This window comes from Aythya ferina (genome assembly GCF_964211825.1).
Source record: "Aythya ferina genome assembly, chromosome: 2".
NCBI classification, from domain to species: domain Eukaryota; kingdom Metazoa; phylum Chordata; class Aves; order Anseriformes; family Anatidae; genus Aythya; species Aythya ferina.
Window position 1 is genome coordinate 87,356,001 of NC_140297.1, and position 27,263 is coordinate 87,383,263.

Consider the following 27,263-nt stretch of genomic DNA (forward strand, 5'->3'; position numbering starts at 1 on the left):
TTATTAAGACAATGAATACCTTAAAATACTTCATAAAAAATAGGAAAATAACAAAACAGTGAAAAAAATGCTTTTATTAAGAAAAAAGATTGCTTTTAAAGAGATTAAGAGTCATTTTCATGCATTATATATTTGTAAAACAACTATACAGATCTGTTTCCTTAAAAATGAAAAACTTGCTCAGTGTAAACAGCATCGTTTAAGTTGCATGTTCACTCAGATTATTCAGGAGATTACTTTAGAACTGTTGATCCTTTTATATTTTGCTTGCCATGTTGATAGCAACTGACAGCTTTTTGGTCAATAACTGGATAGTCAGTGTGATGAAAAATGAATTGGTGGTCTTTCAGTGCTGTCTTTAGTGGATATGTGTCCACACCCTGCTCAGCTGTGAGATCAGTGAAGGGCCAAGGCTGAACAGGCAGTACATGGAACCTCCAGGCAGATTGGATTGAGTTACATGAGGTAGTGTTATCTTATCTGGGGACTGTTAATCTGTTTACTTCACAGGAACATGCCTTAAAAAAAAAAAAAAAAAAATAAGAGAGAGAAGAAAAAAGCAGTGTTACAAAAAACAAAACAAACAAAACAAAACAAAAACCAACCAAACAAAAAATACCCTATTATTTACTTCCAGTGTTCAAATGTCTACAGGCGTTTTTTAAGCTGTTTATGTAGTTGCAAAAACTGAAGCACTGTTTGAGTTGTGAAAATAACCATCTTTACCCATGGTTTAAGAAGCTATAATCTAGAGTTTGCTGTAGTCAGTGGACAAGCTAGTATTTATTCTGTTTGACTTAATTTCAAAATTATCCTCTGTTCTTATCCTGCATAATACTATTCCAGAAATTATATTTCGGATGGTGATGGGCTTTGTAGGTAGAAATTAGAGCTCACTTTTTTTTTCCTATTATTTTTTGTCACCAAACTCTATAATCAGTCACAGTAGTGTTGTGTTATCTTTCATTTACAATTTTTTTGGTAATTCTGCTCTGGGTGGACATGATGTAACTGGAAAGCTTTTACAAAATTGCTCAAGCTTCTCTACTCTTATTTCAGAGCTCTGGAAGATGTGGATTTATTGGAGCATCAGGACAAACATGTTGGAGCCCTTTCTGGGGGAATGAAAAGAAGGCTGTCAATTGCCATCTCCTTCATTGGAAACTCAAAGACCGTTATTCTAGATGAGCCCACTAGTGGAGTAGATCCATGTTCCCGACGTAGTATCTGGGATGTTCTTCTGAAGTACAAAGCAGGTACAAAGTTTTACACACCATTTTTTTTTTCTTATTTTCCTTTCTGGAATTCTGTTTCAATAAAATTTATGGGGATAGTCTGAATATTAGTATCACTTTTTTTGTAAGTAAATATGTTAATTTCAGAGGTAACGTAATCAACTCAGGAAACTTTAAAGCAGCCAAGCGAGATTACAGGATTTGTTATCTCACAGAAAGATACCTAATCTAACAGAAAGTTCAGCTTAGTTTTTAGACCTTTTCTGTAGTTTCTTAACTTTTTTGTTTTTTTCTCAAAGTTCTTTTCTGTCTTTCATTTCCCATTTTGCACATATCTATATATAGATGCATATGTTTTCTAATGAAGATATACTCATCAGTCAGTCTGATTCATTAATTTTGTAAGTGCCATGAGATTAAGAATGGATTGTGTGAAACAAAGTCTTCAGCAAGTGAGCAGTCAATTAGCTGTAATAAACCACAGTGAATGATCCATTGAAACAGATTCTGCAGTTATGTGATTTTAAGGAATCTCTTAAGCTCTTAAAATATCTTGAACTTAAAGTAGGAAATATTAAACCGTTACATGTAATACCAGGCAAAGCATGTTTAGACCTGAATTTAACACGGTGTGTCTAAATCTTGAATAAAGGTTTTGTTTGTGTCATGCAGTTATGTTTTGAAGGGACCTGAAACACATTCCATTAAGGTTAAAGGACCTTCCTGAAAGCCAGATTTATTTCTGTGGAGGCCAGGTTTTGTGGATATGTACAAATCTTTTTGATTCAGGTTGCACACTGATCTTTACCACTCACCATCTTGATGAGGCGGAGGTGCTCAGCGATCGCATTGCCATCCTGCAGCAGGGCCAGCTGAGGTGCTGCGGTTCTCCCTCTTATCTAAGAGAAACATATGGCCAGGGACACAGTCTAACGCTCATAAAAAAGGTATACTAAAAATGTAATGTGCAGAATTTAATAGAGCCTGCTAAATAGCTGGTTATATTCCAAGGGAATTCTGTACATATTCTTCCCTGCCTGGAAGTAGTATGTGATAGAGATTATTACAGAGCCAGCAAAACACGTTTTTATCAGCTTTCTTGTTGTTTATTGTTATTATTTTACTTTTTTTTTTTTTTTTTTAAAAAAAAAGTACATCTCTGAAAATGATGCATTTAAGGGGACATCTCCGAAAATGAATTTAAAGATTTAGCTAAAATTGTACTGTTCTTATTCCTGGGAACTAGTCTCTGTGTCCCAGGTTAGATGTAGTTTCATCAGTGGGGAATTTCCTGTATGAATTCAAGTCCACTTCTGCTAACTCCCCCCCCCTCCCCACCTTTTTTCTTCAGCCTTCTGTGTCTGAAATCCAGGATCCTACGCACATTGTTCGGGTCACATCTTTGGTACAGGCCCACATCCCAGAAGCCTTCTTGAAAGAGAACAGTGGGACTGAGCTGACCTATGTGATTCCAGAAAGGACAGATAAGACCTCTTTTAAAGGTCTTTTTCAGGCTTTAGATCAAAGCCTTCATCATCTACATGTGACTGGCTATGGTATTTCTGACACAACTTTGGAAGAGGTATTTGCAGTTTTTCTGTTTAATGACATTTTCTTGTAAGAGAATCTTGTATTTGCTTCCAGCTAGTCTTTATTGTACCTTTCAAATTTCACAAGTTTCTTGTGAGAAACATGTTAATACAAACCAAAACAAAAACACTCCCCCCCAAAAAAAAACAACAAGCAACACACACAACAAAAAACACATGAAACAAATATCAAATACTTAATATTTATGCTGTTAACTTACTGCTGTTAAGTCACTCCACTACAATGACTTATTCTAAGACTCTGATGTGACCCCCAAGGATCTGTGTAACTCTTAAAAGTTTGTTTCTGCATTTAAGAATGGAAAATTTGATGTGTCATTGACCTAATCAGAGACAATGTTGTCCTCAATGTTTAGCAGTGGAATGAACTGTGAACTTGCAAGTTTGGAGGTTCAATGCAATTAGCTCTTGGGAGAGGAAAAAAATAATTTACTCAAAATTTGTCTGAATTATAAAGCTTAGGACTTTGCAAAACTGTGCTAGAAATCTCTAAAAAGAATATGTTTTGTGTTCATATGGAGAGAGAGATGTGCCTACTTAATTATATATACATACTAACATATATATATTTATTATAATATATATGTATATGTACTAGTGTATATAGTGTGTATACGTATCTGTGTAGATACGTATACACACTTTATACATACTTTATGCATGTATAAAGTATGTATTATATAATTTAAAGTATGTATGTATACATACTTTACATGTATACACATACACACTAAACAGATCAACTGGAACAACAGAGTTCCCCCAGAGAAAATGATTTTCTTTCTCAGTTTTATGAAGATGAGGCTCTTGAAGGCCTGTCAGATATTAATTATGCATTGTATTTTTGCTGTGTGTGCTATACATATGGGAATTAATAGGGTCATGTATTTGGAAGTATCAGCAGTTCTGTGTTGTTGCAAGTTTAGAATTACTAGTCTTACATAATCTATAGGGATAGACTTAAATAGAATCCCAATAATGTAAGTAAACTTAAATATCAATTGTTCAAGAAATTCATCGAACAAATTCACCACCAAGTGGAGCTACTGTACCCTGAACCAGTCCACTGGGAGATGTTTTTAGGACTATGTTGATATACTACATATGTTATCAGGAGTCTGTACAAACATAAAGGACCTGTTTTTCCAGATTTGTTTTTAAACTGCAGACCAAATAATGCTTTACCAGCACATATGTGATTTTTTTTTGAAGTTAAGCTCTCTCTATACAACTGAGTTATTAATAAGGAAAAAAAAAAAGGTGTCTCATTGGCAATTCTGTCATACATGACCACAGCATGTAAGCTACTGTGGCAAGCGTTTGTTATGGCTATGGGAGGGGGGAAAAAACAGAAATATTATACAAGTTTATTAAATATTACACACTCTTATAAAGTGAATGATGTCCCTTCTCTACAATTAAATGAGGCAAGTCAAAAGCTCTCCTCAGACAGCTTGCCTTGCAAGACCCTGTTATTTTCTTTCAAATCATATATGGTGATTAACATGCTATAAGTAAGAATAATATTCACTAGCAACCTTTATAGATTTGAAGGTAATGTATGTGTTGAGAACCTTTTTTTGATTATATTCCTACGGGCTATCATAAGACTCTCCAGAATTTGTATCTGTAAAGTAAATGTGAAGTTGTCACAGGAAAAATGGAGGCTTCCTCAGTGTGCTGCATCTGTTATTCAACTGAGAGCTTGCTTTCACTTGTTTTCTGCAGGGGAGGTTTAAAAAAAAAAAAAAAAAGCTTTAAAGATGGTATTAGATATTGATGTATCATTCTTCGGCTTGAAGACTTAATGCATTAATTTGGGGTGATTTCTGTCATCTCTGCATCTCATCATTAGTTGTTACAACCTCCATTCTCCATTTTCTTATCAAAAGCCTCTTTGCATTGGCAACTAAATGGATAGCACATAATAGTACTATTTAGTCTATTCAAACAATTCGATCTGGAAACAAAGAACTCTGACTTTAAAGGAAGAAATGTGTTCTAATTTTTATTTTATCCTCTCTTTTCATTCTCTCATACACTCACCGTTATTCTTTTTCAGTCTGAGGAATACTTCTACTGCCTAAAATCTTAGATTTCAAGGGAAGCCAGGCTGCCATTCATGCTTCAAAGAAATTTTGAAGTTCTAACAAAATAAGTTCCCAGCATCTTTGAATCGAACTAATATTATACTTGCTTCATTTTACATTTTATTTTTTTCTGCCAAACTCTTTATGTTTTTATATTTTATAAAGCTTGTAATCCAAAGATAGCAGAACAAAGAGGAGAATGGGAGGGTGGTTAATTATACTGAGTGTATAATGAGAGCTCTTCTGAGGATGGTATTTCACTTTCTGGCAGTTCTGGAGACTTCAAAATTTGCTGCTTTCTTGCTTAACACTGGGAGAACTAAAGCACTGAAGCATCTTCACAAAATCAGATGTGTTGAAATACCTATTACTGGAGTATTTCTTTGAATTAACTTCCTTCAAACAGTCAATTTGCCCCAAAACTTTCCCAAGAAAGGCCAAGTCCTTGAAACATTTTGGTCTTGAAACACTACATATCTTCTAATGAGATTCAGTTTTGTTGAGAGGCCTGTAACAATATCTAATGATGGCACAAATATATCAATCTGATTCGCTGTAGTATTGCCACCTGTCCAGACCTTTTTCCTAGGGGGAATGCACTTTCTATACCTGCTCACAACCTGGTGGTTTGAAAGCAGCAGCCTGGGTCGTACTGCTGCTTGCAAGTAGGGTGGTCCTTATCAACAGCCAGCAATGCCCCCATCCCCCAAAATAGCTGAGGTGGTCCTTCAGCATCAGGCATGCAGCCTGTTCACAGGGGCAGTGGCTGGCAGTGAGCCGTGCCACTCTCCTATTTCAAGCCCTTTAATGGAAAGTACAGGCTTTCTGTTGCTTGGACTGTGTCAAGTGTCTGTGTACGCAGACAGAAGTGTTCCTGTTTAGCAGATGACTGAGGTCAATAATCAACCATTGACTGAGGTCAATGGTCATCCATAGTGAATAGCTCTAAGACTGCTTCTGCATCAGTTCAATTAAGGAAGCATTGCTGTAGCTGCAGAAGGCTATGTAAGGCAAGGTCTGCATGGAAGATAATTAAAAAAATAAAAAGTGTATAGAAAACATATTAAGAGGAAAACTGGCTCCTACAAAGGGAATTTATTTAAGGTAAAATATGGATTACAGATGTAGGCCTAAAGCTTAGAGACTTGCTGGCAATACTTGCCCTGGTACTGCTCAATTACTGAACAAAATTCAGGCATGATGAATTTTATGATATGTAAACATTCCTTAAATGAAAGATGATTTTTTTCCCCCTCCAGATTTGGGTATTTGGTTGTTACTCATGGTTCAAGTATAAAACAATGTACATGTAGTACTGTTGTCTGCTCATGGATGTGTTCGTAGGAGTCTGCATGCCTTAGTGCAAAGATCTATATAAGCACCTGCAAAAATGTTAAACACTGCTTCATTCCATGTGTTGCTTACATTTCAGGGACTTTCATGTGTCTTCTATGTTACTTCATCTGTTACCCTTCACAATTTTGACTACTGTTTTTGCAGGTGCTTTTTGCAAATAAATTGACAGCAATCAATTAACACTTTCCCACCCTAAAATAGCTAGAATACACACAGGATTTGTAGGATAAGAGGTTCCAGAAGTGTTGCTAAAATATCAGTGGATAGAAGTATGTATTAGCAAAAGTGTTTTTTTTTTTTTTTTTTTTTTTTTTAAGGTTTCATTATGTCTTCTCTTCAACTTATGTAACGTGTTTAAAGAAGAAAAGATATGTCTGTAATCCCAGAAGGAATTTTGATGCTGAACTGAGTATGTGCAGGAAACAACCTGTAGCGTACACATTATCCTAGCAAGACAGGAGCATTTCCTTTGTGGTTTTAGCCTGTTCAGTTTGCCTTGGTTCACTTGACAGAATTGGTGTGCAGAGGAGCCATTGGCAAGCAGGCCCAAAGCAACAAATTAGAACATGGCTTTGGGCTGTCAGGATATCCCTCCAGGGTTTAATAGATCCATGTCAGTAGGAATTTAATTTCTTCTAGCCTTACAGTTTCTAATGGCCAAAAGCATTTCCTGAAAGTTGGCAGGTAACAAATGCAATCAATAATTGCTATTAAAAGGCAATTATATAGACTAAGCAAAATAAGGTTTATGTAGCATTCAGACCTTAGCAAATCAAGAAATATCTTTCCACAACAATAAAGTACTTCAAATTTACCTTGTTTTAGTGTCTACAGTATGAGCTCCTTAGAAACAAGGAATTTTTTATTTATCTATTTATTTATTTATTTACTGTTCTAGCTGGTATCAGGTTCTTTTGTGGAAATAAGTAAATGATTCTTTAATGTTTTAGAAAAGTTTTAGTGTAGTTATAATCAGAGTTCTGCAGCTCAACTCAAACACAGAAGACAAGGCTTTCATCAAGAGAAAATAAAACTTGGCTGCAATTTTGCTGTTCAATTAGAGATGATCGCAGTAGCTGTATTTTTTTTTCATTTATTTATTTATTTATTTATTTATTTATTAATCTGAAGTTCCCAGGTCACTGTTTAAATTGCAATTCAGGTGAAGTTAAGAAATTTTTAATTTTATTTTTCATTTCAGCTTACAAGAAGTGGGGTGGGTATTAATAGCTAAGTCACATGAAAACAACTCCAGGCTTTGTCGAGGCTGAGAGACTGAGAAATGAAATTCATTTATACGAAATTCAAAGGACTTTGTGATTAGAACTGCGAAACAGAATTAATCACGCAGTAGTGGGTGTAACACAAATCTATTAAGCAAAGACTGTATACCATGTAAATAGATCTCATTATTGTAAAGTTGGTGTGATCTGTTTATTTTAATATTATCATTAGCTTCTTTCTGATGTGTATCTACCCCCCACTTAGGAAGATTCAACCCTTATTACTTTAATCTAGTGCAGATTTTTAGATTATTATTTTTATTAAAAAGAATAAATATTTCCAGTGTTTCCCACAGGGGTTTTAGGTAACAGGATCTTCATTACATCAACAGATCAACAGGTCTTCCATCTTGGAATATACATGCTAGTGGTTTTTCTATTAAAATGGATTAATTTACCTACTTTTCATATTCAGTGTTAGAGAACCTTTATGAGTTGTTGTGTGGCAATGGAGATGGTAAGATTGCCTGACTGCTTCTAGAAATCTATGGATAGTTCTTAGACCACTATGGATTCTCAGTTCAGCAGGATTTTGTACATTAAATCTATTTGTGCTGGTACAACTAGAATTCTAGTAGCAGTTGCAGTTGTGCCCACAAATTTCTAGCTACTGTATCAGAAGAGGCTTGGAGCTGTAATTATACACTTGGTAAAAACTGCAGTAACTGAGCACATGCCACAGTTTAGGAGAATAAAATGTCAAATAAGGGCTGCCAGTCTGCTGAAAAGTCTTTGCAGATAGATGGTAATTGGGACAACAGTGCTTTGCGTAGGTGCTTCTGCATCTGTTGGTATTTATTCCTTTCCCTTTATTCTCAGGATACCTCTTCTGGAGAGTTTGAATAATTTTATAGTCATATTCCAGCAGAGTGGCTAAAACAGCCACTACTACTGTCTGACTACATGGATCACTCAGCATGTAGTTTAACAAAAAACTAGTTTACAGAAAATGGAATCTAATATATTATTTATTTATTTTTTTTAAATTAATTCATTTTATTTATTTATTTTCTATTCCATGAAAGGTATTTCTGAAGCTACTGCAGGACTCAGAGAAGATACCATTTGCTCCACAGACAGCACACCTGGACAATGCAAAAGGTGCTGAATCTGCCTGTAAGTAGGAAATCGGGTACCTTCTGAGTCAGGCAGATTCATAAAGATCACAAATCCAAAGATAAACCTGCACAAAGATCTCAAAGTTGAGTCATGTGAAAGCATATGTAGAATACTGTCTGCTACCACCTGGTAATTATTTTTTTTGAACATGTTAAGTGATCGTCCTTGCGTAGTAGGTTTTTATATATCTTTTTTGATTCATCTCTTTGTCACTTTGCAGTTGTCTTCCCATCCTTCTAAAATGTGTATACATGCACAGAAAGTTTCTCTTACTGAATCAGCATTAACATATTCCTTCCTACTAGTCCCTGGCAACTAGTTACCCTCTTTAATTCTTACTCATAATGGATAGATATTTCTGAAATATACCATAGATATATAGCCTGTGATTTACTAAAAAGATATTATTAATTTCCCTCCATGTTCAAAAAATAATAATGAAATAAAAGATCCGTTGCCCCCTATGCTAGATGATTTGTCCTCTCCAGTGAAATGTTATTTCAGGTTCCCTTGTTCATTTGTTTAAAAAAAACAACAAACTTTTTTATGCTTTTTACTTTCCCGCCCTGCAAGCCCAGGAAGAGCTCCTCATTAACATTTGTGAAAACCTTAGGAAGCTTGTTCTCCTTAAAAACTCTTCTAAGAAATCAATAATGTGATGCCTTGCAAAATGCCAGCTTCAATTTTGCTAGTGTTGCTCGTGCAAGCTGACTGATATTTTCTCATTGTTCTTTGCATTCTTATGCCTCTATAGTTAAGTATGATACTCTCTTTGTATTTGATGACATACTTAGATTATAGACTACTTGGGTTAGAAGTACGACATTTTATTCTATATGTCCTGCTTTTAGTTCTGTTTTTCTAGAACACGGGCACAATGAATCTTGGTCTATGAATGACCTTAATTGTTACAGTAATGGGAATAATAATTTTGACTCAAACTTGTATTATTTTTTTTTTGTAATAAATTCCATTGCATCTGCCAGTAATGAATAATAAATGCCAAAAAGCGTGGCCTAAGTTGAGTCCTTTTCTCACAAAGTGCAAATCTGTTTGGATAACTTTTTGAGAGGGTCTTTTAGCTGGGCTATTTCAGTCCCTATCAAAGCAGTAAAGATATAACTATATAGCAAAAAAACCCTCACTAAGTACATAACATATCCACACCCGTGAGTGGTCAGAAGTAGACTTCTGTTTAAAGTATAGCTTTAACTAGCCCTTTATTTTATAATTAACAATTGGTTGTGCATTTATTCAAGGCTCCGCTGGGATATCCAAACCTATTTCAAATCAAAACAGTCTTCTCCACAATGCATTTTTATTAAGAATAAGATTTTACTGTTCCTAAAGTAAAAAAAAAACAGAGTATATTGTACTTAGCGACTTGGTATCTCTTACCATCCACGTTTCAAACACATAGTTTAGTTTTTTATTATTATTATTATTTGTTACATTGATTAAAAAAATCTAGTAATCAGAGGCTCTATATGTATATATATATGTATAGAGGCTCTATATGTATATATATATGTATAGTCTGATAAATTATAGTAAGAAAATGTGATGATAATGCCATTTCTTTGGTGATGAGAATGGTAGAAAATTGTCATTCAATGCAGATGACTGTCATTCATCATTAAGGACAGTTGTGAAGTGTACGCATAAGGAATCTGGGAAGTGGTCATGAAAGGTATCCATCATTGTCAAAGTTAACTAGAATACTCCATGGGCAATAGCTTGACCTGTATAATTTTGTCTTTGAAAGCAAATTCAAAGGCAGTCAAACCTGTAGTTAAATGAATTTTCAACCCCCCCTGGAGCAAACAGCTGGAGTATTGGGAAGATCACAGAATGCTGCTATTTGATTTGTAAAAGAATTCACATTAGAGAGGTCCATTGACAAAGCACAAGTCAGGGGTGTTAGGTATCCTTTGATAGTATTGTGCCCTTGAGAAGACATGTTTGCATAGAAACCCAAACACTGTCTTTTGTCTCCCAGAAAAGGTGGTGCACTGGACCAGTGTGCGTGTCCCCTCTTAAATAAGTAGAGAAAATGAATAAAATCAATGCATGATTTAGGCTGATGGTAATGCCAAAAAGAGGCAAGAGACATCAGTTCAGTAAAACACAATAGCAAGTCACTGAATTTAGACCTTCGATACTTTCTACTCATGTTTTACACTGACTTGTCCTGGATCTGGCTGGGATAGAGTTAATTGTCTTCATACCAGCTGGTATGTTGCTTTGGTTTGAATTTGTGACTAAAACAGTGCTGATAATACACCAATGTTTTAGCTATTGCTGAGCAGTGCTTGCTATGCCAAGGTTTTCTCTTTTTCCCACTCTGCCCACTTCCCTGTAGCAAGTAGGCCAAAGGGTGGGCAAAAAGCTGTGAGGGCACACAGCTTGGACTGGAGGCTTGTCCATGTCCCATGCTGCAGAGTGTCAATCTCATCAATAAAAACTGAGGGGAGTTTTTTCTTGAGGGGTGGACAGGGGGATTGGCTGTACATCAGTCTACTTCTGGGAGATGCAGAGTGATTGCCTTTGCATCATTTGATCTTTTTTTTTTTTTTCTTTCTTCTTCCCTTCCCTTCTTAATCAGTTATTAGATTGGCCCATGAGTTTTCTTGCTTCTGATCTCTGTGTTCTCTCTGAGAACCTGCTGGAGGATGAGAGAGTGTTAGCAAGCAGCTGTGTAGTGCTTAGCTGCTAGCCAGAGTCAACCCATCACTTAATGTAGAATACATTAAGTATTCTGACCCTCTCTAAATGCTAATGTTAGAGGAAAGTAGCAGCCTAATAATATAATTGTAATGCAACAGATATAAAAAATAATAATTTTGTTAACTCTAAAGATACAAAACACGCTCAGTGTAACTTCTACTGTTTTACATTTCCTTTGCAGAAGGTTTACTCAGTTTTTAAATTTTATTCTAAGGAAAAAAAAAATCAACTTGGAATTAAACTCACCTTTTTTTTTGGGGGGGGGTAAGGACAATTAAGATTTTCTTTTTAAGTCAGGGTACGCATATGTGTGCAGACAATACATGCATATATTATAATATGCACATGCATAATTAATTTCTACACAGCTGGGGCACATGATTGATGGCTATTGTATTGTAGATGCAGAAAAAAGAAGGATAGACAGCTTGTAATGGCTGAATGACAAAATTGCTGGAGCCAAATATCCTTGGATATTTGGAAAGACCAATTCTACAGAGACTAATAAAAATTATCGTAAAATACAGCAGGCAGTGTATGCACAAAAACAGTCAGTAGAGCTAAGAGCGAGTCTAAGTGGTCCATAACTAGTCCATAGCTAACCACGGATAAATAACAAAATATTCTGAGCATATGCAAAAGTGGACAATAGGGTAGAAAATGGATTCAATGTATTGTTAAGACATTCATATATCTTGCTGAAGAGCCAAATGAATTAATTTTGTTGGATATTATGTTAGACATTTTGGGAAATACCAACTTTTGATCAAAACTCTTCTGGAAGTAAAGTACAATTGGAACATGGTATATCAAAGTTTAAATGGAACAAAGCTATAGGAAATTCAAAATATATCAAATGATATATATATATTTTTTTGACACAGTGATATAAAACATAATACTTTGTGGACTGATTTTGGCAATATAAAAAAAAAAACAAACAAAGAGTGATATAATATATAATATGAATTGTTTATAGATGCACTGTTAAAGCTTATACATTTGTAATACTTGGATAAGTTAGCCACTGAAAGTGTTGGAGTAGAAGCAAGTTGATGCATAACTAATTTTTGTGGTTACTTAATACTTTCTGTGAAGCAGCTGGTGTTAGCCATTCTGAAAGCTATTAAGCAAAATGTTACATTGTTCCTATTATTATTTAAGAGATAATTTACAGTGCTTATAAAAACAAAAACAAAAAACAAAACAAAACAACAACAACAACAACTGAAAGCTAATTTAATTAAGAAATTGTGGCTGATGAACAAAACATAGTCACCATAAGGAAACATTAACCTGAAGGGCTTTCAGTGTGGTTTCTTGGGGTTTCACTCTGTTGACTTATTTTCATCAGTGATACTGAACTAGGTATTTTTCTCATCAGAAAAGCTGCAACTGCTGCAAGGAATTGGCTGAATGGTAATGATGATGAGTTAGATCAGTCCTAAAGAGTGATTCAGACCTCCGGAGAAGCTGCATCTATTGTAAATAAAGCATGTTTTGATTCAGCCATATGCTGGACATATCTACATAATAGGGAGTAATATCATAGAAAACACTGACTTTGAAAGTTATCTGCTAATCCTTGTGAAAAAGCATTTTAAGACAGCACTGATAAGAAGATTAATGTTTCACTTTAGTGTATGAAAGGATGTGAAGAGGTCATTTCAACTATCTGTACAAAATTGATGAGAGCCGTGCTACAATAGTATGTACAACTTTTGTGTCCATGTTTTTAAGTTTCAGTGTTTCTAAGGAAAAGTTGAGAATTTGGAAGGGGAATGGAAAAGAGTTAATACTGGAGGTTGGAGGTGAAGTCTATGTAAAGGTACCATTGGGACTCAGTTAATGTAGTGTTGTAGATTAACCTAGCAGGCAGCTAAGCACCACACAACTGTTCACTCACTTCCCCCCCTACCACAGTGGATTTGGGGAGAGAATTGGAAAAAAAGGGGAAAACTTGTGGGTTGAGATAAAGGCAGATTAATAGGGCAGGAAAAGAATAGTAACTAATAATAATAACAATGATAAAAGAATATGGAAAGCAAGTGATGCCCAATGCAATTGCTCACCAGCTGCTGACTGATGCTCAGACAGGCCCCAAGCAGCAACCCCACCGTAGTCAGTCCCCCAGTTTTATTGTTCTGCAGACACCGTATGGCATGGAATATCCCTTTGCGCCGGCTGTCCTGGTCCTGTCCCCTTCCAGCTCCTGGTACATTCCCCGCCATCTCCTGGCAGCTAACAGGAAAGGCTGAAAAGGCCTTGGTTCTGTGTAAGCACTGCTCTGTGACAAGTAAAACATCAACATATTATCACCATTATTCTCATCCTAAATCCAAAACACAGCACCATGCCAGCTCCTTGGAAGAAAATTAACTCTGTCACAGCCAAAACCAGGACATTTAGTCTGTCAAAAAAAAGAAGATAGGTGATTTGTTTAAAGGCCTGAACTTTGTATACATAGAGAGTATTTTCTATTAAGGTATGGTTCTGTTATAGGGGCAAAAATGATAAAGGGGAAAAAAATGAAGAAATGAAACAAATAGCTGTAAGCTAAAGACTCTAAAGACTGGCACTTCTAGAAGTTAGTTAACAATTGGAGTTTGTCTACTCAGGGAAGCATGTCCCCTCCCCTGGTGCATTTGACACAACTCTGGGGCCTTTGTGGAAAATATGCTACAGTTAGAGGTGTTATTGATTTCTGCATGTTGGTAACAGAGTGGAATTTGATGTTTGCTGACTGGTGATCAAATGGTTTCTTCTATTCTTAGTGCAGAGCTGTTAACCCACTATGGCAAAGTGTGTTCCCTGTAATTACACAATAAGGGCTCACTGTGTATTTGTTGTGATATACTTGAAGTTGTATCACAACATCTGTTTTTAAATGGAACTGTCTTCATTCATTTCCCTGTAAAATTCACTTAAAAGGATGTACGAAAGATATTAATGTGCCATCCTGCAAATTGTGACATAATTTCTGAGTAGAAAAACATGGACAAAAAGTAGTTGTGGCTCTGTTTGAAAAAAGTAGCTTCTGGCATGAAGACTGGTATTTAAATTGTCAGAATTTACACTCACTACTGATGAGAAGATGCAGCACACTTTTCAGTCTTCTGGTGATTTAGCAGTACAGGTGATACTTTACCACAAATTCAGCACTCGACACTGAGAAAGAAGTGTCAAAATAGCTTGTCTAGAAGTCTTATAGATACTGTGTTTTCCTTCAGCTTGCTTATTGTTGTTTTAACTAGTTTCTTAGAGGAAATTTTTTGATTCTGGCATATGTTGAAAACTTAATTTTTCCTCTTTCAGTTCTTTAGCTTTATCCTTGTCAACCCTAAAGCTTGCTTCTTTTTTCTTTTTGTCACATGTTCAGGTGTGCCTAAGCATAGAATGAGGATGGAGTGTCTTTATGATACTACCTATCAGTAGCCACAAAAAGATTTTTCATCTTACAAATCAGGTCATCTAACTTGTTTAAAGTTTACATAAATCTGTTTTGTGCGTAAGTGCATAACTGTAACTCCTTATTTTATCCTTCAGAAAGTAAGTGGTTAGGATCTTACTTTCAAATGTGTTTCACTTGTAATCCACTACTTCCTTCTGTCATCCAAATGTTTTCCCTACCAATTGCTTTCCTTGTTGTTGCTACTTGGTCCTTTTCCCCTTCTCATCCACAGTACATAGATCTTGTCTCTTTGTTGAAAAGGTTCATACTTAAATGGCTAATAGAAAAACAATTCAAAGACAGCTGTTTTTCAGTAAAGGGAGATATTCTTACAATGCCAAGAAGTTGATCCACTTCCTGTACTCCACCTCCTTTCTACCTTCACATTTGTGTCTGTATTGCTGGTAAACAAAAGAAATGAACCCTGCCTGCCTGCCTTCCTCACAGAGGTCATTTGCTTCCTGCAGCCCTAGAGTAAAAAATAATAAACCACCTGCCAAAAAGTGTTCTCAGTTTAAAAGTGTGACTGTAGTATTCTGCAAGGACTAAAGCGCCAGAGAACAAAAGGATAATCCCTTCTGAAATTTCTACTTTGAAAATCTTTAATTGCTCATGAATATATTCTGCTGATGGATTTGAGTTAGTTCCGCTGAAAAGTCACCCTTGTGAGTTAGTAACTGCTTTCCTTCACAGTGTAATTTGATATTTTTCCTTGTCCTTAAAATGTATGTCTCATTTCGACTGAAAGGTATACTTGAGGAAATGTGTTGTGCTGCAGACCTAGTTCCAGACTTGAAGTTGTGGTTTGAAGTTTACTGAAATGTTCGGTTTCTAACTAATTAAAACTCATGAAGAAAAGTGTTGCAGAAACAATAAAGGAATCCTGTCTGCATTTCATCATTTTATGATGAAATAGATGCTGCCTTTTCTGTTCTGCATAGAGGAAACATGATCATTTAGAGAGACTTTTTTTTTTTTTTTTTTTTTTGGGGGGGGGGTCACCAGAATTGATATGTGTGTAATTTTCATGGTGATAACTGTGTTGAATTTCTACATATCTCCAATGTCTTCTAAACAGAAAATTGTATTTGATGTTAAAATCTCTTATCTCTTGCTGTCTTATGCAAATATTTTGAACCTGATTTTTCCAATAACTTGCTGCCTTGTCGTTGTCATAATCTAAATTGTTGGATGTGTTAGCTATTAGTAATGCCTGTTTCAGGAATAACACAGTTCAGAAGCTCATCTACTATGCTCAGGTATTTACTGGGGCTGAAGGACAAAAGATACAGATACGTGTGGATGCACTAAGAATGCTTTATCAATCCAAATGTAATTGTTAGTACATGAACTTCCTTAGCACCTTAATTGCCAAGTGACCAATCATGTCCCCTGTGTAGCTCTTCTGTCTTGCATACTAGCCCTTTGATTTCACCTTGACAGCATGCTTCTTCATACAGGCTGTTTTCACTCAGACTTGATAGTGCTCCCTTCTGGCTTTCATAAATACATGAGCCTTCTAACCTTTCCTTGCATTCAAGGTTTTCTTTTCATTCCTATATTTTGTCTAGGCTATTACAACAGCTACAGACAGGCAGAAGGTATTGCCTGCCAGTCTTTACAATCTTTCACAGTATTTTTAAAGTCCTCTCTTTTAATGAAATATTCAGGAGGCTTGTTCTCTACTCTGAAGGATTGTTTGTCTTCCATTTCATGCCATAATGATTCCTAAGCAATTCTTACCAAAAAAAAAAAAAAAAAAAAAAAAAAAAGAGAGAGAGAAGTAGAACTCTTCAGAACTCTGCCTCAGAAGATAGATGAGATGAGAACTGGCAGACAGGATTCCTGTATTGTTTCTGCTTTTGTGAATGACCTTGTCATTGTGCTTGACCTTGTCATTGTGCTTTTTTAGGGGTATCTTTTTTTTTTTTTTGCCTTTTTTTTTTTTTTTCATATTTGCAACATCTTCAAAAATCTGTATTCAACTGCAAGTTAAAGAACGAGGGGATGGGTTCCCTGGTGTAACGTTAATGTGTTTTTTGCCACACCTATAGTAATATTTACTTCTTAGCTTAAATAGCTTCACCATCCCTGGAGGTCTTTAAAAGACGTTTAGATGTTGAACTTAGCGATATGGTTTAGTGGGGGACTTGTTAGTGTTTGGTCAGAGGTTGGACTCAATGATCTTGAGGTCTCTTCCAACCTAGACAATTCTGTGATTCTGTGATCCTTTTTTTGTTCATGCTCTTGCTGTTGCTCAGTAGTATGAGTTTTCCAAAGATAGCATTTACTTCTAATGTTCAAGATGAAATGATTATTTCTGTCCTTAATAATATGGGGCCTTTCTATTGGAGAAAATTTTGACTCTTAGATAATTAAAACAGTCTTAGATATAATGTCAGAAAATGTTTATTGTTTATGACTAGACTCCACAGCTGAATATTGTTATCATTTTAAATCAATGGTTTTTGTTCTTCTGAAGGCATCCTAGTCTGCAGATATTTTTTTCAGTCTTGCTTATTACTTTATTTTATGGGCCCCTTTTTAATGTTAAAAATTCAATATGTACACTTGAATCACACTTGGTATATATGCAGTACTGTGGGACTCCAACTCATGGTTGGGCCATATCTTTATAAAGGGATATCTCTGAGTTTAAAGAAATGGTTGTTTCCTATTCTAAATTTAGCTTTAATAAAGGGAATGGAAATACAGTGAAGGGGGAGAAATGGTGTAATAAAACTTAACGTACTGTGAAATAGGATGATATTTGTAAATCAAGGAGGCTCTTTGGTAAAGAGTTTACAATACTTTTTATGAACATTATAAAACATCAGCATCAAAAGCTCTATGTTCACTCATCATGTAAATTATCAATCACAAAAATGTACAAGGTGATTTAATTTATGAACTAAATTTGAAACACCTTTCTGAGGGGAAACAAGCACATTTGACAATACAGATGACATTTTTCTGCCAGCCTGTCTGTGTTAAGCTTGTTTATTAATTGTTATGAAAACAAAGGCTTTGTTAATTAATTCTGTATTGCAAGAAGAAGTGGCCAACGTAAGTCACAAAGCACCTCTGAATGGATGTAGGGGAAAATTCTAGTCATATGGGAACAGATTTTAAGGCAAATGGTGGTGTGAGTATCTTGCATCTTTAATACATTTGGATAATAGTATGAACCATCCAAAGCATGTTGGGCAGGCTACTAATTCTAAGAATAATTTATTTTCTAAACAATGATTGTGAGGGTATGGCAGCGCTGAAGTAGTCAGTGTGACTGGCTACAGCCATATATGTAAGGAGCCCTGTTCTCTTAGGCATTGCACGATATAATTGGAGTATGAGTCACCTCAGATTGATGAGGTTGTTAATGTGAACTCCCACCAGCTTCAACACCTCTGGGCCTTCTCTTTCCAGAGTTAGATTCTCCTCAAATGATAATCTTGTTCTCTCTAAAGAGAAGATTGATGAGGCTACAGCAGAAGTTTTTGAAAGCATAAAGGGAATGACCATAATTCATGCACATGCAGCCAAAAAACTTTGGGTTAATCACCAGAGAAAGACTTCTAGTGAGGAATGAAAGTGAAATAATAGGCTAAGTTTTTATGTAAATGATTTGGAGTGTTCAATGTGGAAGTATAGTACATGGAATATATAGTTTTAAGTATAAATTAACTGTCTGATGTAGAAAATCTGTATCCAGCAACTCTGCAGTGGTCTCTCAGGGTCCTGTCACTCTGAATTACTGAGCACAAAAAGCAATGGCAGCCTCACTCATTGCACAGCCTTCATCCTCCAGCCAGTGCAATAGCTGAGGCAGTAGTAATGAGGTGGCAGAAATAAATTCTGGTAGTTCCTTGCATTGTTTTAAATTACAGGTTAAATATCTAATATAGAGATTTTATTTTTTCCAAGTGTGTCTGTGTGTATATTTACTTATATATATTTTATAGATGATGATGTATGCGCATGCACATATGTATACAAATATTTTAAAACATTTTGCTTTGTTAATGCTGTTGCATTGTGGCATTATTTGCTGTTACAAATGTAGATCCTTTAACTTCAATCATGTAAGTAACTTAATGTAAATAGTCACAATTTTTTAAAGAAATGATTATCAAGACCAAGTATGCTTACTTTTCCTTCTAAAACAGAAAAAGCTTCATGGAGTGTCTGTGTTCTCTTGTCTCAGTTATTTCACTACAAAAATTCTTTTTGCATTACAAAATCCCACAAAAAAATGTTAATTCTGGATTGATTATTGCTGTGATTATAGAACATGATTTTGAAACTTCTGTGTGCTTTCTTCTGAACAGGTATTGCAGTTGCAAATTGTTTATACGAATCATAATCACAGAATCATAGAATGGTTTGGGTTGGAAAAGACCTTAAAGATCGTCTAATTCCAACCACTGCCATGGGCAGGGACACCTGCCACCAGAGCTGCCACACCAGTGGCAGGTTGCCCAATGCCCCATCCAACCTGGCCTTCAACACCTCCAGGGATGGGGCATCCACAGCTTCTCTGGGCAACTTCTTCCAGTGTCTCACCACCCTCTGAGGTGACATTCTTCCTAACGTCTAATCTAAATTTACCCTATTTTAGTTTAAACCACTGACCTATGACCACATGCCCTTGTAAAAAGCCCAGCTTTCCTGTAGGCCCTCTTTAGATACGGGGGGCAAACAAATTTTGTGTAGTTTAGATGGAACCAATAATATTTCTATTGTGATGTACTTAACCAAGTAAGAGTGTAGAAAGTGAACATATAAAGGAAGGGTAACCCCCCCCCCCCTTCCTCTCCCCCCCCCTTTTTTTTTTTTGTTAATAACATCAGTTTTCCTAAGGCATTTTAGTACTTCAGCTTAGCACTTATGATTTAATTACAGAATCACTGGATTAACTTCAGTTGTTGTGCTGGTATTTTCCTTGTTGGGAAAATTATTGTCTTTGCATTGCTGAGGTTGCTGATAAAGTTTTGAGCTGGAGTATTATTTAAGATTTCTTGATTTATTTGGATTTCTGTTTCATACTTTTACCACTAGAACAACAGGAGTAATTGCTAGCTTCTCATTTTCAGGGGAGGGCATTACCAATAATCGCATATATGGTTTTTAGATTCTGTGAGAGGATGAGATTTTTATTTCTCTGGTTTAGGAGTTACAGGAAAAATATCCAGAGTAAATTCAGTCAGCATGCCAAGCAGCCAGCACTTAGGGCTGCACTTCCTTTTGTTAATTGTTCAGGCAATAACTTTATATAGGTTACAAGGTGACAACTTGATAAGATTTGTATATTGCACTGCTGCCAGTTAATTCCTCATTTGAAATATATAAGTGCAAGTTTACAATATATAACCTTATGTTGTACTTCTGTGATAGGTGGTAATTTCCATCCATGCACTTTTTTTTTTTTTTCATTTTCTGTTTCTCTGTTCTGCAATTTGTCCAGGTTACCATATTCATTGGAGGCATTAGGAAAAAAAAAAAAAAAAAAAAAGAAAGAAACAGTTGGCTCTGTTAATCAAGATCCCAGTTTAATACCACTATTTATGAGTTACCAGGATGCCTAAGGACAGAGAATATTCATCAAATACATTTTTCAATTGTTTGCTATATATAGCTGTGGGTCTGAATAAAACAAGCCTCTTGCAAAACTCAGTCATCTTTCAGTTTGGAATTGTTTCCCTGCAGAAATTGTGATATGATTTTATTGTTAATAGAATAACTCCAGTAGAGATAGCATCTAAGATATTCTTAACTATGGATGATGCAATACATTAGACAAAGTACTTTGTTCAGAGTAAGCCAGTTCTTGCCTAAGTTGTAAAAGTTAAAGTGTCTGAGTGTCACCCTTGTCTTTTGAGGTGACATCCTGGCCCTGCTTAAAAAGTTTGCTCCAATTATTGTCAGCTTTCTTTGAGCAATTCTAGGAGGCTTGCTCCAGAGTGCTTCACACACTGACTCCAAAGTTTTGCCTACAAAGGCTGCTAACTGCAAACTGAGCAGCTGCATAATAAAATTCATCTGCACTACAAAACTAGACAGCCACAGCTTAAACAACCCCTTGCTAGGAAGCAGGTTACCAGTGTGAAGTATTTGAAAACACCAGGTTCAAATATATAGTTCCCTCAATCCTTGCTATATTTAATCTGTCAAATTTGAAAATACTTTGTATTTTCAAATATTAAAATATTTAGTATTAATAAATATTAAAATATTTAGTATTAAGTCTTGAATTTAATGTTTTATGTTGAGGTAGAGAGAACATTCAGCTTGTGCTTTTTTTTCTGCTCTTTCACTAAATCATAGAATCACAGAGTCATAGACTCATTTAGGTTGAAAAAGACCTCTAAGATTATCAATCTAACCATTAACATAGCACTGTGAATTCTGCCACTAAACTATGTCCCTAAGCATTACATCTATGCATCTTTTGAATACTTCTAGGGCTGGTGACTCTTCACCAAACACAGCAGAACGAATGTGGGTTGTAGCCCTATTGTTTAGATTGGAATCAATCTTGAAATGTTATTACCGTAGTCTAGAGGCATGGATTGGATGGTTTAGTTTAGCCTTCTGAGTGCTGATTTACACTTCTGTGGTGGTTTTACTCAGAAGGAGAACTGAACTCCACCACAACTTGTCTCTTTCTCCCTCTCCTGAGAGGAAAGGGGGAGAAAATACGATGAAAAGGGCTCAAGGGTTAAGATAAGGACACAAAGATCACTCAAACATTATTGTCATGGGCAAAACAGACTCAGTGTAGGGAGATTAGAGCAATTTATTACCTATTACTAATAAGCTAGAGAGGTGAGAAACAGAGAAAACAAACTAAAAGGACCCTCCTCCCATCTACCCACTTCCACCTCCTCTCTCCAGGTGGTGCAGGGGAATGGGGAATGGGGGCTGCAGTCAGTCCCTAAAGCTTCGTCTCAGCCAGTTCTTCATGGTCACTCTCTGCCCCTGCTCCATGTGTGATCCCCACCACGGGATGCCGTCCTTCCCAAACTGGTCCTGAGGGGGCTGTCCATAGGCAGCAGCTCTCCAAGAACTGCTCCCACGTGGCTCCATACCACAGGGTCCATCCCCCAGGAGCAAACTGCTCCAGCATGGGTCCCCCACGGCTGGGCGGCAGCTCCCCGCAGACCCCCTGCTCCTGTGGGGGCTCCTCTCCACGGGCTGCAGCTCCGGCCCGGGGCCTGCTCCTGCGGGGGCTCTCCATGGGCCGCAGCCTCCTCCAGCCCACATCCACCTGCTCCACCGGGGGCTCCTCCACCCACGGGGGGGCTGCAGCGTGGAGATCTGCTCCGTGTGGGACCCATGGGCTGCAGGGGGACAGCCTGCTCCACCGGGGGCCTCTCCCTGCACAGCCCGCAGGGGAACTGCTGCTGTGTGCCTGGAGCACCTCCTGCCCTCCTGCTTGCGTTGACCTTAGGGGCTGCAGGGTTCAGGGCTGCTTCTCACTCCTCTCTCTCAGCTGCTGTTCCGTAGTAGTGCTGTTTTTTTTTATTTATTTTTTTTTTAATCTGCTTTCTTAAATCCCTTTTCACAAAGGTACAAACAACATTGCTTATTGGCTTGGCTCTGGCCAGCAATGGCTCCTTTTGGAGCTGGCTGAAACTGCATCTTATCTAATATGGGGCAGCTGCTGGATTCTTCTCCCGGCCTTGCCTCCCCCGCCCCCCAAATGAAAAAAACAAACAAACAAAAAAAGCCCACCACAAACTAAAACAAAACCAATAAAACCCTTGCTGCATTAACCCAATACAGCTTCTAAAAGGAAAAGGAAATTATCTCAAAAGTGAATGATGGGAGCAGTGCATTCAGCACTATGTTCTCTATCAAGACCAGACTAGTTTAGATGGACCTTGGTTCTATGTGCAATAACCCCTTTCTGATTCTCTTTGGGGTTTGCAAGATAATAGGTAGGTAGGCAGCACCACTGTTTACCATTTCTTTACACTCTTGCAACAGTTGCATGCTTCTGATGGGAAAAGGGGAAGAAATCAAGTATTTTTTACTATAAAATTATTCTACACAAAATCTATTTAATAAATGAAGTAGGTGCTTTTACCACTCACTAAGTGTTACAATCCAAAATGACTATATGCTCACATGAGTTGCTTTTATGGGTACATGCTTATTAATTTTGGTATTAGCAAAAATAACAAGTGGTATTTCGACATCAGCTAACGCTTCAGCAGAAACTAGGGTGTTTTTTAGTTTAGTTTTGTTTTGTTTTATTTTTTTTCCTAGCTTTTATGGTGGTTATTATGGTTGATTATACTAGCAGTGGTACCTTGGAAACCCAATCTAAAGTCAAGTTGTGTTGTTCCAGACACCTTGTGGACTAATAGTAATAAAAAGCAGATTCTCACTTCCTTTGACAGCTTGCAGTCTACTTTTAAGTCTGAATGCAATGAGTGGATAAAACAGGCGTATAGGTTGGGAAGGTAAGATTTATAAACAAGGTCCATACATTAAAAGCAGAGAACTTAGTTTACTGACTTTTTAGTTACCATATTTACCAGCTAAATGTCAATTGGACTCTTGCTTCCCCAAGTTTTCCCTTAAAATACATGGTGATTGCGATACACATCTGTTCTAAATTTCTTATCTATTACCACATATGAGGTGTTGTTGCATGGTGTGACATTTATACTTTGTGAGGTATGCTTTTATACTATGCCTGCTATTTTGGTATGAGTGATGAGAAAGCTTAATGGATTTTTGCAGTGGCAAAATCCATTAAGGCAGGGTATTCTTGCATTAAATAGAAAGTGAGAAAGTGAAGACCATCAGAAAATGCTAAGTATATTGCAGTATCTGTTATATGTGAATTTAAGAGGCTGGATTACCTTCTTTGTATCTTGTTTGGGTGTTACAGATACCTTAATTAATAATTAATACTTATAATAGAAATATAACATGCATACTATAAATTGTCATAAATGTCTGAAGATGTAAAGGAAGGGAAAATTTCAATCATGTTTAATTTGTAACCAATTTGTGTAATTGATAAGAAATATTTAGCTTTCATATAATGGTGCTCAGCTATGTGTCTGTGTAATGCAGGCAATAGTATATTCTAAGTTTGAAAAAGCACAAGTTCTTGATAAAAGAGCTGAAATTACATGATGGTGTTCTGAATGTGGATGAGGCTCAAGCATGCCTGAAAAGAACAAGAAAACATTGAGTTGGATTCTTATTTACACTAGGAATCTCCTGTTATGATTATTTTGTAGATATTTGCAAGTGTACCTTTATAAAACATTTCTTATCTTTTATATTATGATAGGAAAGGTATGCAGCTTCTACAATTCTTCCATTGTTGATTTAATTCAGGTTGTCTTTGCTTCTTTCTTTTGTGAATCATTTTCACGTAAGAGTGTGCCTTCTGTTCTTTCTTAATATGCTCCAATTTGCTTCATTTCAGTGGTTAAGTAGGGAACTTCAGCTGTTACGTGCTCTGAGTCATTCAAGTCTAAAGATGGGATGAGTGTTTCCCAACTCTGTTCACTTCATGTCTTGGCTTTTGTCAGTTTTTCTTGCTCATGCTTGTATAGTAGCTACATACCATGTTATTTAGCAGAAGAGGGAATAAATGAAAATTGAAATGGACTCACTGACTGGCAACTATAGCTGGACTGCTATAGGAGGAAGTGGACTCATATGGACTCTCTTCAAAGTTCACTTAGTAATCTGTAAAATGTTGAAGGGGTGAGGCAGTGGGAATTAATATTTTTGGGGTACTCATGCTGTAGAGATGCCTGCGGTGTCAAAGGTGTGACTGCATAGTTTCACCTCTAATAGATTAACCTGTGTCAGCAATGGCAATATATCAATTTAAGGAGCTGTTGATAATCTAGATAATGGTAATTCAGTTAGTATCCAAAAAACTAACGTTTTGGCATGTATTGTCTTGCACTATATGTTTTTCAGATAATGATAGTGCCTAGTGAAACAAAAAAAAAAAAAAAAATATGTGAAGGGTGGGGACAAAACCCACTATACCTCTGTTTTGTTTCTTTCCTTTTCTCTAGTGGATATTAGCTATGTATTTTCTATTGCCATTTAATTATGTACCTTATGTGAATCTGTACAACGTGTTTTCTACTTGCAACAAACCTGCATGAAAATCCCAGGTGTAAACAGTGATGTCCAGGATCAAATGTTGTTGCTTGGATTCACCTCTGTCTCTAGTTTGTTAGAAACAACAACAGCAACAAACACCACAGAGCTTAGATTTATTATCTCTTCCTTGTGTTACACTTTGCCTTCACAAAAGCACTTTATATTCCTTCTGGAGACTATGCTAAGGCACACAGAAAATAAGGAGGTGATCAGTGACATTGAAAATTGCTTCACTAAAGGCAGATCATGTCTGACATATCTGGCCTTCTACAATGGGGTTACAGCATTGGTGGGTAGAGGAAGAGCACCAGTAAATACTGTCCACCATGATATCCTTGTTTCTAAATTGGAGAGACATGGATTTGATGGATGGACAACTCGGTGGACGGAGGTGGCTGGATGGTCATACTCAAAATGTTGCAGTCAATGGCTCAGTGTCCAAGTGGAGATCAGTAATGACTGATGTTCATCAGGGGTCCATACTGGGACCCATGCCATTTGACATCTTTGTTGGTGATGTAGACAGTGAGACTGAGTGCACTCAGCAAGTCTGCAGATGACAGCAAGCTGTGTGGTGTGGTCAACACAATGGAGGGAAGGAATGCCATCCAGAGGGACCTGGACAGGCTTGAGAGTTGGGCCTCTGGGAACCTCATGAGGTTCAACAAGGCCAAGTGCAAGGTCCTGAACCTGGGCTGAGTCAATCTCAAGCGCAAATACAGGCTCAGAAGAGAATGGACTGAGACCAGACCTGAGGAGAAAAACCTGGGGGTGTTGATGAATGAGAAGCTCAATGTGATCTGGAAATCACAGAATGTTAGGGATCAGAAGGGACCTTGAAGGATCATCTAGTACAATCCCCCTGCCAGAACATGAACACCTAGATCAGCTCACACAGGAACACGTCCAGGTGTGTTTTAAATGTCTCCGGAGAAGGAGACTCCACAACCCCCCTGGACAGCCTGTTCCAGTGCTCTGTCATACTCACCATAAAAAAGTTTTGTCTCCTATTTAAGTGGAACCTCATATGTTCTAGCTTGCACCCATTGCCCCTTGTCCTACCATTGGATATCACCAAGAATAGCCTGGCTGCGTCCTCCTGACACTCACCCTTTACATATTTATAAACACTAATAAGGTCACCCCTCAGTCTCTTCTTCTCCAAGCTAAAGAGAACCAGCACCCTCAGCCTTTCCTCGTCAGGGGGATGCTCCACTCCCTTAATCATCCTGGTGGCTCTCCGCTGGACTTTCTCTAGCAGTTCCCTGTCCTTCTTGAACCGAGGGGCCCAGAACTGGATGCAATATTCCAGATGTGGTCTCACCAGAGCAGAGTAGTGGGGGAGGAGAACCTCTCTCGACCTACTAAGCACACCCCTTCTGATAGACCCCAGGATGCCATTGGCCTGAAAGCAAAACATATCCCGTACTGCATCAAAAGAAGCATGGCTAGCAGGTTGAGAGAGGTGATTCTCCTCTCCCCTTCTTCTCTGCTCTTGTGCAACCCCACTTGGAGTACTGTGTTCAGCTCTGAGGTCCCCAACGTAAGAAGTATGTGGAAAGAGTCCAGAGGAGGTCCTCCGATCAAGACAATCAGAGAACTGGAGCACCTCTCTGATGAAGAAAGGCTGAGAGAGCTGGGGATGTTCATCTTGGACAAGAGAAAGCTCTTGAGAGACGCTATAGCAGCCTCTTGGTACCTAAAGAGGGCCTACAGGAAAGCTGGAGGCCAAACCATTCATAGAATTCTATGGCTGTATCTTTCCTTTAAGGCAGTGAAGGACAGATACATTTCCTCTAGTACTCTCGTCTCTTTAAGTATAACGGTGCCTAACCAGTTCTTCAGTCCCTTACAGTTTGCTGTGGGTAGGCCTGATGTGAATATTCATTTCTTCTAAATAGAAAATTAGGTAGTTTGAATGAGGTTTGCCCTATTCCTTTCCTAATCTTGCCTACAGACGAGTTTTTGTTCATGCTCATTTCTCTGCAGAATGCAAAAATGAGTGGCTTAAAGAGGTTACAAGTCTGCCATTTGCTGTCTGTCTTGTCTGTCCTTTTCTGAGGATTTTTTTTGGGTTGTGGGTTTGAACTGGGAGGAGTTTGGGGGGTGCAAGTGAGAGTATTCAATATGTTTTTCAATATATTTTTCTGGTTATATTGGTTCTTTCTAGGATTTCCATCACAGATCAGTTGTGTATTTCATGCTGTTCTCTCAGTGCCCTACACAGTGCTAAAATATTAAAC

General features: G+C 37.2%; 1 protein-coding gene across 5 annotated transcripts in view; it reads left to right on the forward strand.

Annotated features, from left to right (window-relative positions):
• Window positions 1-27,263, forward strand: part of LOC311432077 (ATP-binding cassette sub-family A member 13-like) — a 155,154-nt gene that overhangs the window by 44,993 nt on the left and 82,898 nt on the right. For all 5 annotated transcript variants that reach the window (XM_084510132.1, XM_084510133.1, XM_084510134.1 and 2 more), the window contains 4 exons: window positions 1,060-1,256; window positions 2,025-2,182; window positions 2,587-2,817; window positions 8,600-8,690. In XM_084510132.1, coding sequence (XP_084366258.1) covers window positions 1,060-1,256; window positions 2,025-2,182; window positions 2,587-2,817; window positions 8,600-8,690 — 677 coding nt within the window. The remainder of the gene's footprint in view (window positions 1-1,059; window positions 1,257-2,024; window positions 2,183-2,586; window positions 2,818-8,599; window positions 8,691-27,263) is intronic.